We start from the raw sequence: 22,295 nt of genomic DNA on the forward strand, positions 1-22,295 counted from the left end.
ATGTTTGAAACTGCACTAGAATGGTTCAAAGTTTGAGACGTAACATAAGTTCGCTGGAACTACTCGGTCCGCGAATGCTGTTTCAACCGGGCCGGGAGCACATACTGAGTAGATTTATCGTTATCGTTGTTGTTGATGGATGAGAGGATCCTCTATATATTTTCTACAGACCCATAATTGCATAGAAGCCGATAGCAGCAACACGTTTTACAAGTCATTGGAGCCAATATATACAACGTTGAATAAACAGGAAACAAAATAATTAAAAACAATGTGATTTTTGTGTGAATGCGTGTTACCGATGTATGTACTATTATACCAGAAAGTTACAATATTTAATGGAATAATCTACAAGTTGAAAGATATTATGAAGTTATCAGATGCGATTTTGACAGAAATAATAAAAGCTACATTTAAATACATCTTCAAACTGAACTGTCTTTTTAGATGAACTCCTTAGAATTTCGATTTGTTTCCATACTCAAAATCACTAATTGGTAAAACTAACAAAAAAAACATTAGAATTGGTTTTTGAGAGCTTCCATTGTGTGGTGATTGGCAAAAAGCTAAATATCAGTTTTTTTTGTAATTTGGTGGATGCCTTCTTGAGTACTTGCATAAGGTATGCATGAGGTGGTAAAACACAAAAACTACACAATTTTATCATCCCATACTCCTTTCATCTCTACCACAATTTTTTTTTTCTTGAAATATGTCTTCGTAAGAATTTTTCTCAATAATTATACGATGTTTGTAAAATTCAATTTTTTACCCACTGTGCGTCCAATTCGATTGGCTCTCAGAGAGCATTAAATGAACTCTGAGCAACGTCGCTCATGGGAAATGAGTTACCTGGAATTTGTTTTCGAGTTCCACGGTTGCAGCTCCATCTAGTTGTCAGAAATGGCAGGCTGGAACTGAGCAACCATGCTGATGTGATTTGAATATCAGTTTTCCGTTAAAGTTCTATTTTCAAATCGAGATTTTCCTTAGGTTTCACAAACAAACAAAATACGCGTAGTAAAAATAAAACATCGAACATTTCATAAGCTTTTCTGGCGATTTTGGAGCTATGAACAAAGTTACAGAAGCTCTTTAAGTTTCAAAAATGTAAAGCGAAATCTCATAAAGACTGAGAGGCAATCATCTCTTCAACGGTCACAAACCCTGCATGGTGGTTTTGTAAGGTCCTCGAAAGTTCAAATATATTGAACCCTGAGTAAAATTCTACACCCTTTCAATTAACACAGGCCCTGGACGACTTCGATATGATTCGAGACGGGGACCGGATCCTCGTGTGCCTCTCCGGGTCCAGTTCCTCGCTCTGCCTGCTGCACCTGTTGCGACAGTTTGTTCGGGCACGTCACCTCAGCAAAGTCCAGCTGGCCACCGTCAGCATCGGAGACTGTGGGGTCGACCCGCGAGCCCTGATGCTGTACCTCCGGGAGCTGGGAGTAGAGTTTTTCTACGAACAGAATGGTATCGAGTTCATTTAATTTTGTTATATTTTAAGTTTGTATAAAAAGTTTAAATTCTTTTTTAACAGAAACCCCCGAAAACCTACAGGAAAAGCTTACCAGTATAGCTCAGCGCAAAGGTTACAACGTTCTAGCTCAGGGAAACACGCTGGATAAGCTCGCCGATCGGTTTCTGGTGTCGTTGCTTTATCAGGGCAAACTCTGTCCGATGCAAGCCATCACTCGGAACAGTTGTCCCAGCTCAGGCCAAGAGGTTCGCATCATCAGGCCGCTTCTGTACATTCGGGAACGAACCCTTGATGATTATGCGGCCTCGAAAGCCCTGCCCAGCAGACCGTCCCGATTGTTCACTCGTCCACCGGATGCAGCTAACAGTATTCTACGGGTTCAGGAAGCCACCAATCCAGCCGTGTACGGAAACATCCGGACGGCTTTGAAACCATTGCTTGCGTTAAGGTTCATTGAATGTTTCCGGACCCTTTTAACAATCGACGCTGATTTTTTCCTTCATTGTTGTTACAGATTGGATTCAATGAAAACAACCTACGAATCGTTACGAGCATCACTGGTCACCCGAGATTAGCATAAAGGTCAGGGGGGGCTGAGCTACGAAGGACATGCAACACGTCCAGCTAACTGCAATTAAATGTACAACGAAACACATCATCCAGTATCTAGTTTCTAAAATAACATAATCAAAACTAGTTAGGGAGATACAATCTATTTTTTTCTGTCGTTAAGTGTAGGTATAACCTTCAAATAAACTGAATAAAGATGAAACAAAAAACGGAACAAAACTCAAAGCTAATCGACATGTAAGAAGTGACAAAACTATTACCGGTAGAATTTTAGCTTATAGGATCCAAGAGATGTAAAACAATGCTTCCTCTTTTTTTATCTACTCCGATCGTGAGCCACTGCTAAAATGTGAAACACAAATTAAAACGTCGAAATAAAGAAATTTTCTTCAAACTCTCGTTTGTTTTACTTTTGCCCGATTCACTTCATCGTTACTTAAAAACTTTATCGAAAAATGAGATGCAGCGAAGCAAAGCAAAAACTGAATCCCTTCTTTTGTTAAGTACCTACCTAAGTTTTTTTTCTACCAGAAGATCTGAGATAGCGGTCAAAACATTCATTGGACTCCCACATATTCGAACACCGTCGGATAGATGTATTCTTGAACATTTAAAAAATCATCAGATTAGCTAAATACAACAAATCTGTAAAAGACAGAAGAAGTAGTTTCGGACTATGCTGATAGCCAAGGAATCGAGCGACTGGTTAAGATTGTGTCAGTGGCCTCGGACGAGAATTACTACTTTGAGAAAAAAGGCATGAATTTGTCGAGCCCGACTATCTGCACGATTGGAAATTTCCAAACTAAATTCATAGTGTGTTTTCAAATATTTTATAAATCTGTAGAATTTTTTTTTTTTTTAAATAAATTTAGTCTAGCAGAAGAATCTGCATTTATTTGAAGACTTGAAATCAACAACATTCTTGCTCAAATAGGAGAATTGGGGATTTTTGTGAATTGGTTAAAAAAAATTGAACTTTTGCTCAATTCAAGCTCAATCCGACTTGATTTAGAGGTGCCTCAAAGGGTTCAAGGTTCCGTTTTTTTTGAATCGCTCAAAAGGAAGACAAAATTTTAATTTGGATTCCAAATTACTTAATAAGAAATGTCTAGAAAATCGGGATCTGATGTTATTTAAAAAAACATCTAAGACTTGATTTTTCATGAGGGTGGTCTATCCATTTTTTGCTGGGGTGATCCGAAATAATTAAAAAATCTAAAATATAAGAAAAAGCAACTTTCAATGACCAATTACACCAAAAGCTAAAAGAAACGAAAAAAAGACAATAATAAACAAAAAAGATAAAAATGACAAAAACAAAAAAAAAATGATTAAAATAACACAAAAACAAAAAAGACAAAAATGGTTTTTTTTTTTCGTTTTGCATATTTTTATCAGTTCTGTCATTTTGGTCTTTATGTGATCTTCGTTTTCATTTTTGCCATTTTTGTAATTTTGGTAATCTTATGATTTTTTTTTCATTTCTATTAATTTTGTCTATTTATGTCATTTTTGTCATTTCTTTCTTTATGGTTATTTTTGTCGTTTTTGTCAACTTTGTCGTTTTTGTCATTATTGTCATTTTTGTCATTTTTGTTATTTTTGTCATTTTTGTCATTTTTGTCATTTTTGCATTTTTTTCCATTTTTGTCAATTTGTCATTTTTGTCGTTTTTGTCATTTCTATAATTTTTGTCATTTTTGTAATTTTGATCATTTTTGTCAATTTTGGCACTTTGTCATTTCGGTAATTTTTGCTATTTTTGTCATTTTGTATTTTTGTCATTTTTGTAATTTTTTCGTTTTTGCCATTTTTTCCATTTTTGTCATTTTTGTCATTTTTGTCATTTTTGTCATTTTTGTCATTTTTGTCATTTTTGTCATTTTTGTCATTTTTGTCATTTTTGTCATTTTTATAATTTTTGTAATTTTTTGTCATTTTTGTCGTTTTTGTCATTTTGGTCAATTTTGTCATTATTGTCATTTTTGTCATTTTTGTCATTTTGTCATTTTTGTCACTTTTGTCGTTTTTGTAATTTCTGTCATTTTTGTCATTTTTACCATTTTTGTCATTTTTGTAATTTTCGTCATTTTTTGTCATTTTTATAATTTTTGTTTTTTTGTCATTTTTGTCATTTTTGTCATTTTTGTCGTTTTTGTAATTTTTGTCGTTTTCATCATTTTTATCATTTTTGTCATTTTTGTCATTGTTGTCATTTTTGTAATTTTTTTCGTTTTTGTCATTTTTTTTATTTTTGTTATTTTTGTCACTCTTTTGTTAATTTTCATTTTTGGCATTTTTGTAATTTTTGTCATTTTTGCAATTTTTGTGATTTTGTATTTTTGTCGATTTTGTCATTTTGGTCACTTTTGTCGTTTTTGTAAATTTTGTCATTTTTGTCATTTTTGTCATTTTTACCATTTTTGTCAGTTTCGTCTTTTTTTTCATCTTTTTCATTTTTGTCTTTTTTTTCATTTTTGGCAATTTTGTCATTTATGTCGTTTATGTCATTTGTGTCATTTTTGTCATTTTTTGTCATTTTTTGTCATTTTTGTCATTTTTGTCATTTTTGTCATTTTTGTCATTTTGGTCATTTTTGGCATTTTTGTAATTTTTGTCATTTTAGTCATTTTTGTTTTTTTGTCATTTTTGTCAATATTGTATTTTTTGTCATATTTTTCATATTTGTCATTTTTGTCAATTTTGTCATTTTTGTAATTTTTGTTATTTTTTCATTTTTGTCATTATTGTCATACGTTGTTCTCATTTCTGTCATTTTTGTAATTTTTGTCATTTTTGTCGTTTTTGTCGTTTTTGTGAATTTTATCATTTTTATCATTTTTGTTATTTTTTGCCATTTTTGAAACTTTTTCTTACTTATCATTTTTGTCATTTTTGTCGATTTGTCATTTCTTGTCATTTCTGTGATATTTGTATTTTTGTCATTTTGTCATTTCTGTCATTTCTGTCATTTTTTGTCATTTCTGTTATTTTTGTCATTTTTGTCATTTTTGTCAATTTTTAAATTTTTGTTTTTTTTTGTCATTTTTGTATTTTTTTGTCATTTTTGTCATTTTTGTCATTTTTGTCACTTTTGTTATTTTTGTCATTTTTGTCATTTTTGTCATTTTTGTCATTTTTGTCATTTTTGTCATTTTTGTTATTTTTGTCATTTTTGTACTTTTTGTTATTTTTGTCATTTTTGTCATTTTTTTCATTTTTGTCATTTTTGTCATTTTCGTCATTTCGGTCATTTTTGTCATTTCTGTTATTTTTCTCATTTTTGTCATTTCTGTCATTTTTGGTCATTTCTGTCATTTCTGTCATTTTTGTCATTTTTGTCATTTTTGTCATTTTTGTCAATTTTGTCATTTTTGTCATTTTTGTCATTTTTGTCATTTTTGTCATTTTTGTCATTTTTATCATTTTTGACATTTTTATCATTTTTGTCTTTTTTGTCATTTTTGTCATTTTGTCATTTTTGTCACTTTTGTTATTTTTTTCATTTTGTCATTTTTGTCATTTTTGTCTTTTTTGTTGTCTTTGTCATTTTTGGCATTTTTGTCATTTTTTATTTTTTGTCATTTTGGTCATTTTGGTCATTTTTGGCATTTCTGTCATTTTTGTCATTTCTGTTATTTTTATCCTTTTTCGTTTGCTTGTCATTGTTAAAGTTTTTGATTTTTTTTTCTGTGTCTGCTATTTTTCTCATTTTTGTATTTTTTTGCCAGTTTTGTCGTTTTTTCAGCTTTGTTAGTTTGGTCATTTTTAGCATCTTTGCATTTTTTGTCATTTTTAAAAAGTTTGTCAGTTATGTCTTTTCTGTTGTTTGTGTCATTTTTGTCATTTTTGTTATTTTGGTTATTTTTGTCATTGTAGTCATTTTTGACATTCTTGTCATTTTTCTTATCTTTGTCATTTTTGTCATTTTTCTTATTTTTGTCATTCTTGTCAATTTTTGTAATTTTTGTAATTTTTGCAATTTTTGTCATTTTTTTCATTTTTGTAAATTTTGTCATTTTTGTAATTTTTGTCATTTTTGTCATTTTTGTCACTTTTTTAATTTTTGTTATTTCTGTCATATTTTCGATTTTTGTCAATTTTATACTTATTTTTTTACATAAATATAGGTAAGTCTCAATTGTGGTGCATACATTTAGGGGTAAAAAATCGAAGATAGAAACCACTTCCATCGTCAGAAGGATAATAAATAGATTTCTGACAAAAGACAGAACGGGTTAAGAAAATGAAAATGTCATCAGCTTTGCACGATCAGTGATTTCTTTGTTATTGACTTTTCGCTGTTTGTGTCCAGTGTCCAGTTTGTGGTGAATTTAACATAAGTTCTTACAATAAAAATCAAATAAATCACGTCACAAAGAGAAACTACTAACCTACAAAATGTCAGTAGCAAAAAATAAGAGACGAATGAAACCTGTCCACCATTCCGACTGAATAAACCAACCAATTGATCACCGAGTTGGGCTAGCTAGGCATCCGCGATAGGACCCGGCGCTAATTATAAGCTCACACAAATTACCCATATTAGTGAAGCTTGCACCTGCTGAGATATGTTGGTCGTGTGATTAACTGCAACCAGGTCCGACTAGTTACGGGTCGCTTCTTGATACCTATATGTACTTACTTACATTACATGTTTAGTTCCCACACCGTACTGTCCCGAACCCCAAAAGCTGAAACTACCGATCTGCTTGGTTCTTAACGATCAGTTTCGCACTTTCGCAATAATCTTCAATCAGCCTAACGCTCACACAAAATGCCGGTCATTAAAAACTAAACAGATAGATATCACTTAACCCGATCGCGTATACCTTTAGGAGCAGAGAAATCACATTGTTCTTATTGATAATCTGTTGAAGGAATGGTTTGAGGCATCCCCTTTTGAGGGAATCGAAACATTTCTAAACACTAATTACAGTAGCACTAAATTTAGGCGTTTTCGCCGAAAATGTGTCTTGTGTCTTAGTCTTTCCGAATTGAAAGATTTCCCTTCATTAAATTACGTTCACTCGTTTGTTCTGGGATCTCCTTCATCAGAGGGCGCCTATGCTGCCGGGCCAGAGTTCATCAGTTAATTCAGCAAAGGATCTGTTACTAGAATCAGCAGTCAGTCAGCGAAGTCTACTGAATATAGCTGTTATTAGCCGGCGCTGCGGCGGCTTAGCTGGTCTACTTGACGCGCTACGTTGCGCTGGACCGGGGCTGGTGGCCAGATGCCGGCCTGTAGCTCCAATCAAGTGACAAACTCCACGGTAGCGAATCGCGCGAGACAACTTAGCAGCAGCAGCAGCAACAGTTAGTTAGTAACCTACTGGTCTAACTACTAGGACACGTGTGTGACTTAATAGCAGGGGACATGTGGCTGCACACCCTCGATTAACGGTTATTTTTCCAGGTAATCATTATAGAGTTTCTACTGTTGACCTCCTCCTTGGCTGGGACGGGCGATTTGGCCGGTGCGATACCGTGGATTAAGAACGAAATCCGTTGATTCAGTTGCCTCCAGTCGAGCGCCGTTTGTCAAGGAGTTTAGTTCTAGCTCGAAGGATCGACACGTGGGTGCGATGTTTTTCGCGAAGTTAGGTTCATCCTTTGGAGTGTTATTGATCTTGGTTCATCTGGCCGATGGGTTCAAGAATCAAACTACGGCCCGATTTCTGGTCGAAGAAGAGGATGCACTACTAACGGTGGTAAGATTGAAAAACCATTCAAGGATCATACGCGAGGAAATCTGGACACATCTAATCGAACGTGGTGTTGTTTATCTAAAACGCCTTGAAGTAGGCCAACAAAAGATCAAGTGTGAGATGGTGTTATTAAAAGCAAACCCAACGACAATTGAGGCACTCAGAATCAAAGGGAAAATAGTCCCAAATGATAGTTTCGAGAAAACGCGCTTCAAAGTTGTCAAAGTGCTCCATTTTTCATATATTATTTTAATTCGCGCAATTTTAATTAAATCGGAAAAGTGTTAACGTAACTAAAGCTGACGCATAGGTACATTTCCTATTTCGTGACGTGACGACGTAAAAAAAAACATAGCAACTCTACTGGGGCAACACATTTTGATGTACTTTATTTGGGAACTTTTTAGCACATTCAGTAAACAACTAAACTGCATTTGAAGAATTTTAATTTGATCAATGTTACGTCCTGGAGGCAAGGTTAACGAAAAAAATTCTGTGTTTAAAAAAAAAATTCTGAATTTCTGTGATTTTACCCAAAAATACTCCATTATTTTTATTGAAAATTCATGACATGTGTCTTATTTACATTTTAGTTGAAAAAAATAAATTAACATTAGAAATCTTACTATACCTTTTCGAGGGATCAGGATTGCAGTGGATGATTCCCAGACAATTAATTTGATGCGGACACTAGCTCCCAAAATTTGTGATAAGTTTTCTTGATACACTTCCTCGGTTTTTTTGGTCCAATGATGATACAACTTGCTACACTTTTATTTTAACTTTCAAAAGACTTTAAAGACTTATATAGAATTTATTACTAAACACTTAACAATTAGACAAATATAATTTTGAGACACTTTTCGGCCTGGCCGTCTAGTCGTCGCGCTGGAACAATCTGAAGTGAACGATGGGATGGCGGTTCGATATGCCCAAGCCGATCTTTTGCGGTGCATAGAACGCAAAATCTCCCGCCAAGAAGTTCGCGGAGTCCTATCACAATAGGTTGGAAATATTTCATGCGCCCCAGGCGCTTCACGCGCCGTGTCGAAATCGCGCTGCCTCGCTCGTTGCTGTAGAGGACCGATTTCTAAGCCTAAACATACCTTACTTATTAAAAGCAAGAATAATAAATTTTTTACTGGCAAAAAAAAATTTTTTTTTGGAAATTCATTCAAAATTCAAAAATTCTGTGAAATCAGTGAATATTTAAAAAATCTGTGTTCTGTGATACAGATTCTGTGATGAAAATTTGCTCAAAATTCTGTGAAATTACAGATTTTTCTGTAATTTCGGCAACCTTGCCTGGAGGTGAGTTTGAAGTAGAGGAAAGGTTTCCTAAATGGGCTTATCGGGTTTTATTTATTTATTTATGTCTTCGACTGCTGCCATACAGACCGAATATTAAAATTAACTTTTGTTGAAATTAAAACTATATTAAAACTAGGGAACGTTACGTTTTGCACATTTAAACATTGATTTGGATACATTGAAGTCAAACAAGTGTGAAACATCGTTGAAGACTTGACAACATCGATTCAGCGGGTGGTTTTGTCCAAAAACTGTTCTGTTTCTAGGTAGCCAAAGGGTGGTTTGATTACGCAAACGGCGGGCTGGGGCGTGCAAACTCAAGCTTTGGAGCAATTGTGGACAATCTACAGCGTTTGTCAGGATATCGTATACAAACATTCGCTGCAAATATGTTCTTCTTTGACCTAGGGACGGTATAGACAAAAGAGCACACCTTTGTGGGTAGGGTGGTAGCCTTACAGGGTCTCTCCATGGCAGTTGACGCCATAACGAAGAAATTTTCTCTGAATTCGTTCGATATGGACAGAGTGGTAGGGTGCCCAAACTGGTGCCGCATACTCCAAGACACTTCGCACCAAAGAGCAGAACACTGTCTTGAGAGCGTATGGGTCCTCAAAGCTCAAAGTATTTCGTCGCAGGAATCCAAACAGAGCGAAGGCTTTAGCTGTTGTTATTGCGATATGCTGATTAAACGAGAGTTTCTGATCAAAGGTTACTCCAAGATCCTTAATTGTGACAACTCTTTCGAGCGGAGTGTCACCAAAAGCGTAATTTATTTATTTATTATTTAGTCTTTGCAGACATTTAGAGATGTTTACACATTACAAAAAGATACTATCTTATTCTACTTTTAAACACAGCCTTAGAAATATTAAAATCAAAGTTACTAACTATTTCATTGAAACGAGCACAACATGTATCCAAAGGGTTGTTTTGTCCGTATCGGGTTCGTCTAGTAGTAAGTCTGAGGAACTCCTGCGTCCGAGTAGATCTTACAGGAGCGTTAAACGGAAGTAACGACAACAATTCTGGGCAGTCCACATTATTCTGTAGAATATCAAAGACAAAGAGCCGTTGTAGAAGAATGCGCCTTGATGCCAGCGTCGGTAATCGAAGACCAAAGAGTTTCTGGTTCTAAAAAAGCTGATGCACTTGCACTTATCAGCGTTTACTTCCATTCCATGTTTTCCACACCATGCGAGAAGTCTGTTAATGTCTTCTTGGAGGGCAGCCCAGTCCACTCTTGAGTCAACGATCCGGTAGATTTTCAAATCATCTGCGAACAGTAGTTTTGGCGATTGAAGGACGGTTGCTAAGTCGTTTATGAAAATCACGAAAATAAGTGGTCCCAAGTGACTACCTTGCGGAACACCAGATGGCATAGTAAACATAGTGGAGTGAATTCCACGGATATTTACGAAGCCTTGACGATTAAGCAGGTAAGAGTGCAACCATTTGCTTACCCATTCAGGGAAACCATAGCGTTTTATTTTCTCCATCACGACCATATGAGGTACTTTGTCGAAGGCCTTGGCAAAGTCGACGTATATTGAGTCCACTTGCAGTTTTTTATCAGTTGCAGTATCAGGTCACTGGCACAGCGCATCAAGTTGGTCAACGTTGATCTCTTCCGGATAAAACCGTGCTGGACTTCGGCAAGTATCGGAGTAGCTGCTGAATAGAGCCTTTCGTACATCAAAATTTCAAGCACCTTTGAAAAACAGCAGAGGATTGAAATTGGCCGGTAGTTCTCCACACGATGCGCACTCCCAGACTTCTGAGATTGATCGGTTGAAAATTAAACAAAGCGGTGTTGCAAGAGATAGAGCTAATCTCGAAACCAATGACGATGGAATGCCATCTGGACCTGGACCTTTCGATGGATCGAGCGAACTGAGTACGTTTAACACTTCCTGATCGGTAAATAGAGGTTGTGGGAGCCTGACGTCATAGTTCGGTAGAGTTCCAAAATAGGTATCAGCGCAATCAGGATTAGACGAGCTATAAACACTGCTGAAGAATTCCGAAAATAAATCAGCCGATTCCCTGATGCTACTCGAGATGCGTCCATGAAACGATACAGAAAATGGAATCGTATTTTTGAGGCGGCGGCTGTTCATAAATTTCCAAAAACTCGATGGATCTTGCTTGGGTTAAATGACCCTACGGCTGTTTGTTGAAGTGGCTGACTAAACAGCTTATCTGACCAATGCATTTTGAGGGTGATACGCTTAGAATATAAGGCAAGAAAGAATTTTATGAATTTACAAACTCAAAAAAATTTAAAAAATCATACAAGGTTTTGATACATTTTGATGTAATATTTCGACTTTTAAAAATTATACGTAAAGAAGCTTAAAACAAAAACTAGGATGATTTTTTTTCTAACTCAAATGAACTTAAGAAATTAAACATATTTCAGCTTTTGTGGAGGTTTAATAATGATTATATAGTGGAATAATACAGTGTTTTTGTATGCCCCCATCATGTTTGTAAAATGCCTCCATCCTTAAATAACAGGTTAAATAGAATAAATAAATGATTTTTATCATTGAACCTTCAAAGGTAAGCTCTGAATAACATCTTAAGAGAGAATTGAAGATCTAAAAACAGATTTGATAAAGTTTTTCTCATGGATGAACTGCCTCCATAGTATGGAAACCCTTACTTTTGTTTTATTCCAAAAAAATTATAATATACATAGACTTTTATAAAACTTCAGCTTTGTCGTACGGAAATTATTACTTTCTAGCAGTTTCAATGAAATTATACGGAAATATTGCCCAAAAAACAGAAATTTTGTTCAAAACATAATTAGGCGCATTTAGCCCGCACGGTTTGAGGTTCGGCATTTTAGACAACACTTATAATAAAATCGTTTTCTTGGAACCAGAAGAAAATTTTAACATAAAAATTACTCCCATGTATAGAAAACAGATGCCTACACACGTGTATATAGTTTTTGTACACATATTCGATGTTATATTTGATTAAATCAGTGTTCTGCTTAATAGGCGCATATAGCCCGCTCCTCCCCTATATTTCTCGCGTGAGCTTTCATTACGTTGTATGAAACAAAACGTAAACAAACGCGTAGTTAAGCAGTTTAGACGTGAGTTCGGTCCGGGATGTCGCCAAAAAGTTGAATTTGTCAAGTTCATTCGTCCAGCGGACCAAGCAGCGGGAAGGCCTGCGTACATACAAGGTTCAGAAGGCTCCGCGAGGAGTCCGCTACGAAAGGCGCAGCCCGTGGCGTAGAGGGTAGCCTTCAAGTCTTCTAAGCCAGCGGGCATGAGATCGAATCCCGGTCACGGCATACATAGTACACTTTCTGTGGGTTGGTGGGTTTAGCATTTGTAAGATGCTAGCCATCATATCCTCGAAAGATGTACACTTAGAGTTAAGAAAAAAGGAATCTCTTCGAGGAAACATCAAGTTCATTGAGATCCTGTATGTGTTTGTGTTCGTTATCTTAAAAAAAAAAAAAAAAGGCAAAACATGGTGTGCGACCCGGAAGCTGTACACCGAAATGCTGACAAAGCCGCACTGCCTGGTAATGGACGACGAAACCTACGTCAAAGCGGACTTTCGTCTGCTGCCGAGCCTGTTGTTCTTCACCGCAGAGGACAAATTCAGCGTTCCGGAAGAGATTCGCAAGCAGAAACTATTCAAGTTTGCCAAAAAGTACATGGTGTGGCAAGTGATCTGCTCTTGCGGAAAGCGAAGCGCCCCCTTCGTGACGACCGGCACGATAAACGGGCAGGTTTAACTTATAGTGTTTTCGTTTATTAGCAGTGGTAACCTAATTATCCACGAGTTTTGCCCGAACTGCTGTTATTGTGTTCGGTTATAAATTCAGAAGTCCACTATTTTTGCCCGAGGTTTGAACCCTTGCAGGCGGTTGCAACCCGTTGAAGTTGTCAGTGTTGGGAGTAAGCATAAGGTTGACTAAAGCAACCATATATTTGCATCGTCCCGGGTGACGATTCTGTTTGTTTATTCAGAGAAAGTTTTGCCCCGCGCCAGTGGAGAAAAACGAAAACGGCATTAAGGAGTGCCTACAGAAGCGCTTACTACCACTATTAAAGTAGCACGAGGGCTCGACCATCTTCTGGCCGGATCTCGTTTCGTGCCACTATTCAAAGGACGTGTTGGAGTGGTACGAAGCCAACGGGGTCACCTTCGTGCCAAAGGAAATGAACCCGCCCAACGCGCCGGAGCTTCGCCCAATAGAGAAATATTGGGCGATTATGAAGCAGGCCCTTCGGAAGAACCCAAAAGTTGTCAAATCGAAGGCGGACTTCTGGGCTTGTGATATAGCTCAGTTGGCAAGTCTGTTGTCTCCTGAGCCGATGTCCGCGAGTTCGAGCCTAAGAGTAAACATCGAACACAGTTGTACCGGATAGTTTTTCAATAACGATCCGCCAACTGCAACGTTGATAAAGTCGCGAATGCCATAAAGATGGTAAAACGACTATAATCGAAACAAAAAAAAAAAAAAAAAGAAGGCGGACTTCAAGAGAAAATGAATTTCTGTTCAAAAAAAAACTACAACCTGACGTTGTACAGAACCTTATGGACGGGCTAAAGAGGAAGGTGCGAGCATAAGGGCTTGAGCTCGAAGTATGAATAAAAAGAAAATGCCAAAAGTTGTTTAATAGTTTTCATTTTACTGTCTAAAATTTTCAAAAGGATCGGTCAGCTGGGTGAACTTCTACAGCGTTTTTTCCGTGATGCAATTTGATGTGACACACCCTTTAGCTGACCCGGTGTGCTTCGTAGGAATAATTTTTAAATCAAAGATGATATTATCTTATTTAGTGAAAGTTGATCTTCAAATTTGCTTTTCAAGATCCGAAATTTTTACTGTGTTATTATAAGTTTCATGAGTTCTTTAATTATGCCAAAATGTATGTTTTATTCGTATGGATTCTTCACCCTTTCCTTCTTTCATAAAATGTTGAGGGCTCACGATCTTTCATGAAAAAATCATTGTTGGTATCTAAAAAACGTCACATGTCACATTTGATTCCATTTGTTTGATAAATTTTCAAGTTAAGCCGAATAAAATATGAAAAAAAAACTTGTCTCCTTTCCTACTCCGCCCTGAATAAAGGGAGGGTTTCAAATTATTCATACGCAAACAACCTCTCTTTTAAAAGATAGTCCCTTTTGATCGATCAGAGCTCGATTTATGCCAAAACAGCTGTATAGGATATTCCCTTTTTCTTTTTTGCAAGGCGGAAGGGTTTTTAACAATCTTACAAACATATTTCGTACCCGAATATATTTTCCCCTGCCAAATTTAATTTCATTTGTTGATGATTTCTCAAGTTATGCCAATAAAATTGTATTACGGCCCTTCTTCCTTCCTATAAACTTATTGGAAGAAGAGTGGTGTCTCAAATTTTAATACATCCATTTCTCGTGCAATATTCCTTTTCCCCGTGAAGTTTGGCCTCCCTACTCCTTTCCTATATCCCCAATGGAAGAATGGAGGAGTTTCAAATAATCATATAACCATTTCTCATCATATTTTATTTAGGGGAAAACTGTACAAGACGCACCAGCGGGGTAAAATGGCCCATGTCATTCTTTCTCAAATATACACTAACCTACGGCTACAAATTATGTTTTTCTTAATTTTTATTGTAGCAAACAAGCTTTTTCATCTTTCAATAGATGAAAAGTTCACAAAATCCACTTTAGTTCTTAGAAATAGAGGAATTAATGGAATCATCGTGAAACTTGTAATTTTTCACAAGTATCATATAAGGTTTTATGGTAAAACAGCCTGCGCAATCTGATCAAACTACAGCTTATCGTTTTACCACTCATGTTCACTTTCGGAAGGCTATAAACATTTTGTTGTATTTTACTAACTTCATACAAATTTTGTCAAAAATCAATCAAATGAAAATTGGGGCAGAATGCGCACAAGACCACGTGTTTTAAGCTCAAATTTTAAATGCTGTTAACTTTTGAGAAAACCTGAATATCAAAACAAAATGCCCTTCTTTTTATTTGCTGACTCCCAAATTACGATAACATTGCAAAGTTATCACATATTTTGTCCTTGTTCGAGTTAAAACGGTGCACCAATATCCGACTCGAAAAAATTATCGGCCGCCATTTTTGCCGCGATATCACTATATCAGTCAAAAAAATTGAATTTCATTGCCTACTTGAAGGCGTTTTATCTATAAGGCTATAATAAAGTGTGTTTTGAAAAGCGAAATTTTCGATGAGTTTAGCAATACTAAATGATTTTTAGCCAAAGAATGGTGGTTTACAAAAATACGATGAACATGTAATTAAACATTTAGTGTTTCAACAATAACATTCGTTATAATCATTGTTCTATTTCTTACCACCCTTCCTGTTTGGTGCGTTCTGTCCACTAGTTTTGGCGTTCTACCCCGCGGTTTGTTTTCTGGCTGTTTTAGTTTTTTACAAAAATATAGCCAAGTTCGTTTTTTTATCATATTTTTTCTTTTCGATAATACGTAAATTTCATCCTTGAATCGTCGTCAACTATCAATTTGGTTCTTAAATGATTGGTATCGCTGAAAATAGCAATTATGCTTAGCTGGTGCGTCTTGTACAGTTTTACCCTACTTACTTAATGATCCCGCGCCGATCCTCCGGTGCATAGGGCCGTGGTAAAAGACCTCCACTGTTCACGTCTTCACCTGGTCCCCAGTCAAGATTCTCGTCGACAGTTCGGATTTCAACGGCTAGGCTTCGCCGCCACGAGTTTCTGGGTCTGCCTCTTCTTCGATGTCCTTCTGGATTCCAATCTAGCGCCACTCTGAAAATCTCTTTTTCATCTTTTCGCAGCGTTTCATACGCTCACTCAAATTTGGTTCCATGGGCGTGATAAATTCTCAAGTTATGCAAAAAATTGTAAAGGAGGAGAGCCCCTTTCCTATCTTCCCATTGGAAGGAGGGAGTGATACCAAATATCGACAGAAACCTTTTATGTTCTTTTATGTGTGGGCGTATCGACGCCCAACGATATCGACGGAGTTCCGAAACTATCGGCGCCAGCGGGCGTTGCTGGACTCATTTATTGCAGGCGTCTCACTTAATTGGCGTTTGATCGGCATACCCACCACGGGAGTGCCCTGTATCCGGACAGGCCAAGAAGGGAAGTCCTTCTTGGAAATTAGGATTCCGCAGAACCCGAGGGTGATTATGCGGGTTTTTTCACGGTTAGGCGCGAGACCACGAAGGAACTGGGGACTGGGCCGTGAGGAAGTCAACCGACGTTTCCGGGCGAATTCCTTTGAATTACACAGACACTTAACACAAATCGGACTTTACTCACGGACGCCTGGTACAGAAGAAAGCAAAAGCTTTCTTTTCGCCTTCCATTTTCTCTTTTTTTTCTTCCTGTTCCTCCACCATTGATTGACAGCAGCCAGCAGTAAAAATATAGCCTACTCTGGTGCTATCTTGTTGTGAGACTGTACAAGGAAAATGAGTTTTCTAGAGCTAAATATACAGAACTATATAATTAAAACAAAAAACAAAATCCCGTTCTTCTTCTGGAAGAAGAGAGGGAGCTCGAAAAATCATAAAAGCATTTCTCGTATCCAAAACCACTTCTATGGCAAATTTGCTTTCACTTTCTTGATCTAAACAATTTGTTTCCATTTGCATGATCAGTTTTCAAATTATGCATACATGTTACTTTTGTTTGGGAGACCCCCTCCCGCTTCCAGTGAAGGGGAGGTGTCTCAAACCATAATAGGAACCTTTTCCGGCCTCCAACGCTCCCACCTGCCAAGTTTCATGCAAATCGCTTCGATAATTTCCGAGTCTATGGGAAACAGACAGACAGACAGATAGAAATCCATTTTTATTTTCATCATATCTTTTTGGGAAAATTTACCAACTTGCTGTCGTTTGCATCTTCTGACAGCGTGTAATTTCAAGCTTATATGCTTCAAAGGTTAGAACGATACATTGTAGCCGTCGGTTACATGTTTTTGTGTGGCTCCGCCACAAAATCAGATCATCCCTGTCCCTTAAGGAAAAACAAAAACAAATCCTGCAAACAGAATGGCTAACTTCACCCCACTTCACCCAAATCATCTGTCATCCCGCACAGGCACTCTCTTTCTCAGAGAAATCCAGGGGCGTCGTGCTCAACCAGGGCCGTCATGGGGAAGTGTGGGCACCCAGAGAACGACGCACCATGTAAATTTGCCGTATGTATGGGCGTCGGCCAAAAATCAAGGTCTATCGAATATCGGCAATGCAAAGCATGTTCTTTCTGTCTGTGATCTCGTTAGGAGTAAGAAGTGTGCGTCGTGTGTAGTTCAAGTAATTTAGTTTGTTTAAAATGTTGTGGTGTAAAGTAATTAAATTATTCCTATCTATTCTAGAGCTAAAAGTACAAAATAAAAACGTATTACAAAAATACAAACAGTAGTACGGTGCGCGGTTAAAAAAATATATAAGTACGGTTAGTAAATAAAAACAAAATGTGTACGTAGATAGCAAAGCACGTGTTAAAATGTAAATGTTAATTTGTTATAGATTTAGAAATTATAAAAAGAACAAATATCGTGAAGACAAACTCAACAAAAACCACCACAAAGAAAAGGTAATTAATTTAACAACAAAAACAAAAATTGTAAACCACGTGGGCTGTGTAAAATCTTAAGTCACTGGTATTAAAACCCTGTTTGGCAGGTCCAAGAGGGCCTTTTCTTGTTTTGTCGGCTTATTCACCAGCTATTCGTGAACTGCAACCACACGGCGACGTCTAACATCCAAAATCAACCAGACAGAAAGACCACACAACATAACCTTGTCGGAAGGCTTTTGGCTGTGGCCATCCGGTGGCGCTAGGACCGCTTGATAACCTAGTTTGGGCCATTACGAGGTTAACGACGAAGGCAAGGCTAAAACATAACCTTGTCGGGCTATTACGAGGGTATCGGAAAGATCATCCGGTACAACAAGGCCGGAATCACAAATCGCAACTTGCAGGCTCTTCCGGGACGCCGGATAGAGTCTGCTGTGAATTCCGGATTGCTGGTGGAAAAATCAACATAATATGGGAACCGATGTCCCCATATGGTTCCAATCAATCGTCGTTGTCCGCCGATCCAGCTGCCGCTAGTAGTTCCTGATAAATTCCGTGCACAAAATCTAACCGCAAGTATGCCTTATATGTGACGTCACCCCTGAAAAACTATGTAAATAAAACCCCCCACATTATGTAAAATTTGAAATCAGGTAGAATACTTTACTGGAATACTTTGTTATTTTACACCTTATCGAAAATCGTTCTTTCAATCCTTCCCTCTTAACATTTCCATTCACGAAATTATATGCTTTGCCCGCCTCGGTTTTAACATTTCTCATCGTTTGGACTGGTTGCTAGCATGAGAGGTAATCACCCATGCTTACGACCCTGGTTGGTTCGATTCCCATTGGATTCCTCTGCTGCGAGTTCCGCGGAAAGAAAGTGTCGCGTTGCATCATAAAACGACCCTGAGTTCCCTCTTGTTTACCTTTCCCAAATCTCCACCCACTGAGCTAACTCCGTGTTACAATTGGCGCCCGCAAAAAAAAAATTTAGCAACGGTACATTTTCCCGGAGGGAGGAATAGTAACAGTTCCTGTTAGCCTATTGGATCGTTCTCCTAACGATTGTTAATCCGATAACCATAAGTTTTTGAGTTGGAGTTGAGGACTTTTACATCATGCAAACAATTTTGAAAATCAAAATTTTGGGCCTTGATGGAACTTCAGAAAACTCTGAAGCTTTCCCTTTGCCGCTGATTAGAAAAAAATCTACCAATAATGGAATAATGTTTCCCCTGTTATTTCTTGAAAAATTTACTAATATTTTCTTTTTGTTTTCAGAATTGGAATGCAAATAAATAAGAACGGAAATGAGTTTAAAAATTGAATCAAAAAGTGAAAAACACTACACGGACATAGATGAATTTTTGTACAAATTGTTCAATAAGTTCAAACCATTTCAGTGCATGTTAAACATGCTAAGTTTGAGGCAAAATATCTGTGGAAATTTGAAGATGATTCTAAGAACACCACACAAGAATGCACCAGAATTGTATTAGAATCCAGAATCACCAGAATTTATTATATTTTTGTTTTTTGCTTTAATTTATTACTAGTTACTATTATTAAAATTTTGTGAATATGTAGAATAAGAAATTGTGAAAATGTTATAGTTTTGAATCGGTATTTACCAGTTGGATTGGCAAATTAAAAGCCACTTTTTCTCTAAACTTTTGTATATAGTTCTTATTTTCTTCACCCCCCTAGGAAGTGAAAAATCTTTAGTTGTGGAATTATGGATGTTTTCCCGCAGTTTTAAGATCTAAGCAGAACAATTAGTTTCTTCCACAACGAACAATTTAGTTGTGAAGAGTCAGTATATAATTATTATAATTTTGATTGTTTTCTCCAGATATTTCTAATACTTTCTGCATGGATTTGAAATTTGTCATTGTTTGAGCCTCAAGCCTACATCAATTCTCTAATTCGAAAAAAAAAAACAAGAATTAAAATACATTATGAAAGATCCGATCAAGAAAATGAACGTCGTCATAATTGAATATGTCCCAAACTGCTTCACGTTTCGAACTTTCGAATTTTTTTTCCTGATATAAGAATTGGATTTGACTTTCTAATGTAGTTAGAACTATTAAAATTGGTAAATTTGCTTTGAAGGAATTTCGGATTGGAAAAAGAGAGAATCATACAAACTTTTTAAAGTAATTTATTTGGAATTTAAATCTCAAAATACATAAATAAATTGGAACACTTACATTTTTAGGAATGAAATATTTTCCACGGTTTAATTTTCACCTAGGGTCCCATTTATTATCCATCAATGGACCCATGCAAATGCAACTAGCATAAAAATGATGACTCGCTTTTCCGGGAAGTTAACTTGGTTCTTCTCCGTGACCGACTTGAGATTCACCACCTACAAGAAAAAAATAAGAATATTACAAAGTATCTATTCATCAAATGTGACGATACATAAAACCTACCTGAAACTGATTGTTGTCGTTTTTCTTCCGTCCCTGGAACCGCGGTCCTTGTGATGAGAAATATAGAAAAAGGCACATCGAAAAACAACCGCAAGATTGCCCAACTTTTGTTATCCAACGATTCGGATATGTTGAAGCAAATCTCCAGCTGAACGGATCATCTGCTTCGTTAAATTTCTGCTTCTTCCGGACTTCTTCTTTCCGCAATTTTAGCTGAAATAGAAAAGAGATAGAATAACTGATTAATTTACTAAAATTTGCCAATAATAAGCTTTGTGAGAATACTTACCGTGAAATATGAACAGAATATTTTCCCGAAGATTGATCAACAATACCAGCTCCAATGTTTACATTGAACTCTTTGTTATTGACGTTTGTCGTGAGTGACCGTCAACAAAACACTCAGTAACTTGACGTTGTCGTGAGTGACCGTCAGTAAAAGTGCTACACTGAAACAAACGATAGGGGAGAATGAGGATACTTGATCCCTGGGGATACTTGATTCCTTAGCTATATCTCGAAACTGGAATGTCTTACAAAGATCAAATGTTCTAGAAAAATGTGTCAAAATGAGCAAAATAACAATGCTTGTAGTTAAAAAAATTTTAACAAAATAATTGTTTGAGTAATTGAACTTTGTTTGGAAAATTTCACAAAATGTAACTTGAAGATCTTTTTTCATCACTTTAAAATGTTCCTTACAAGGGAAAATTATGAAAAAAATATTTGTTCCAATGTATCAATCGTTCGTGCGTAAAATGAACTTCATAATGCCATATTTTCAAAGCAATGGAAAGCTCTCAACTTTTTTTAGGAAAAAGTTTTCTAAAATGTTGATTATGGGTACAATTGATCCCCTAGAGTTGGGTACAATTGATCCCCCTTCCAAACGGCATATTCTTCTTCTGAATTGATCGTTATGATTGCTGATTACGAAATTACTAATATTTATCCAAAAACTAATATTTATCAAACAATTGTCTGAAAAAAAGAGCAAAAATAATTAATTTTCTCTTAGTTATAAAAAAACGCCTTTAAGTATGCAATGTTATTAGCGTTGTGACAAAGTTATAGAATTTTCTTCTTATGTCTGCTATTAATTGTGAAATGAGAACAAACATGACAAAAATAGTCAATTAACATTCTATCTTGGGGTTTTGTTTGATTTTTATACAAGGATTAGGGCTTCCTGAATAAAAGATCAAGTCTCCTTCAATAGGGGATCAAGTCTCCCATAACTTCAGAAAAATCGCAATTTTTTTACTCCCACGAAAATGCTTCTAGTTCATCAACGGGTTCAAGTATCGTTCTAATTTTTGGAGCATAGAAACTTGAAGTTCAAAGCTGTCAGAAAATGTCAAAGACGGCGAGTTGCTGAATTTTTCCAGAAAGATATGGTGAAAATAAGAAAAGGGGATCAAGTATCCCCACTCTCCCCTACTGTTCCAATCTAGTGATGATTGAGATATAGGTATTTCGTTTAAAAAGACACCATAGTAAAGAAATATTCTTTTGATCAGATCAAAATAAATTATTTCAAATGGACTGTTGCATTCATCTCCCTCATAACAAAATGAATGAAAGTTCATTCATTTTGAGAAGGGACGATGGGGTAATGTAGCCGTCGGTTACATGTTTTTGTGTGGCTCCGCCACAAAATCAGATCATCCCTGTCCCTTAAGGAAAAACAAAAACAAATCCTGCAAACAGAATGGCTAACTTCACCCCACTTCACCCAAATCATCTGTCATCCCGCACAGGCACTCTCTTTCTCAGAGAAATCCAGGGGCGTCGTGCTCAACCAGGGCCGTCATGGGGAAGTGTGGGCACCCAGAGAACGACGCACCATGTAAATTTGCCGTATGTATGGGCGTCGGCCAAAAATCAAGGTCTATCGAATATCGGCAATGCAAAGCATGTTCTTTCTGTCTGTGATCTCGTTAGGAGTAAGAAGTGTGCGTCGTGTGTAGTTCAAGTAATTTAGTTTGTTTAAAATGTTGTGGTGTAAAGTAATTAAATTATTCCTATCTATTCTAGAGCTAAAAGTACAAAATAAAAACGTATTACAAAAATACAAACAGTAGTACGGTGCGCGGTTAAAAAAATATATAAGTACGGTTAGTAAATAAAAACAAAATGTGTACGTAGATAGCAAAGCACGTGTTAAAATGT

General features: G+C 36.5%; 2 protein-coding genes and 3 long non-coding RNA genes across 9 annotated transcripts in view; 4 read left to right on the plus strand and 1 right to left on the minus strand.

Annotated features, from left to right (window-relative positions):
• LOC129742841 (uncharacterized) overlaps nt 1-2,423 on the plus strand; it is a 127,487-nt gene extending 125,064 nt beyond the window's left edge. For 4 of the 5 annotated variants that reach the window (XM_055734780.1, XM_055734786.1, XM_055734792.1 and 1 more), the window contains 3 exons: nt 1,251-1,479; nt 1,547-1,934; nt 2,001-2,423. In XM_055734780.1, the coding sequence (XP_055590755.1) occupies nt 1,251-1,479; nt 1,547-1,934; nt 2,001-2,061 (678 nt within the window). In that variant the 3' untranslated portion in view covers nt 2,062-2,423. Of the gene's footprint in view, nt 431-1,250; nt 1,480-1,546; nt 1,935-2,000 lie in introns of those variants that run through there. The other variant, XM_055734805.1, reaches the window with a different exon arrangement.
• LOC129742900 (uncharacterized) lies at nt 414-8,594 on the minus strand. The gene is made up of 3 exons (XR_008736572.1): nt 8,399-8,594; nt 1,578-2,114; nt 414-1,465 (listed from the first exon to the last, which is right to left on the minus strand). It is a non-coding gene; the product is annotated as an uncharacterized LOC129742900 (long non-coding RNA).
• Nucleotides 7,597-22,295, plus strand: part of LOC129742887 (lipase 1-like) — a 17,532-nt gene continuing 2,833 nt past the window's right edge. The window contains exon 1 of the mRNA XM_055734834.1: nt 7,597-7,770. Within this exon, the coding sequence (XP_055590809.1) occupies nt 7,645-7,770 (126 nt within the window). The 5' untranslated portion in view covers nt 7,597-7,644. The remainder of the gene's footprint in view (nt 7,771-22,295) is intronic.
• On the plus strand, nt 17,160-18,482 carry LOC129742897 (uncharacterized). Its single transcript, XR_008736571.1, has 4 exons — nt 17,160-17,409; nt 17,472-17,551; nt 17,626-17,692; nt 17,782-18,482. It is a non-coding gene; the product is annotated as an uncharacterized LOC129742897 (long non-coding RNA).
• LOC129742892 (uncharacterized) overlaps nt 21,849-22,295 on the plus strand; it is a 1,166-nt gene continuing 719 nt past the window's right edge. Inside the window, exons 1-2 of the long non-coding RNA XR_008736570.1 lie at nt 21,849-22,098; nt 22,161-22,240. This is a non-coding gene — a long non-coding RNA (uncharacterized LOC129742892). The remainder of the gene's footprint in view (nt 22,099-22,160; nt 22,241-22,295) is intronic.

The sequence above is a fragment of the Uranotaenia lowii genome, chromosome 1, assembly GCF_029784155.1.
Source record: "Uranotaenia lowii strain MFRU-FL chromosome 1, ASM2978415v1, whole genome shotgun sequence".
Classification (NCBI taxonomy): domain Eukaryota; kingdom Metazoa; phylum Arthropoda; class Insecta; order Diptera; family Culicidae; genus Uranotaenia; species Uranotaenia lowii.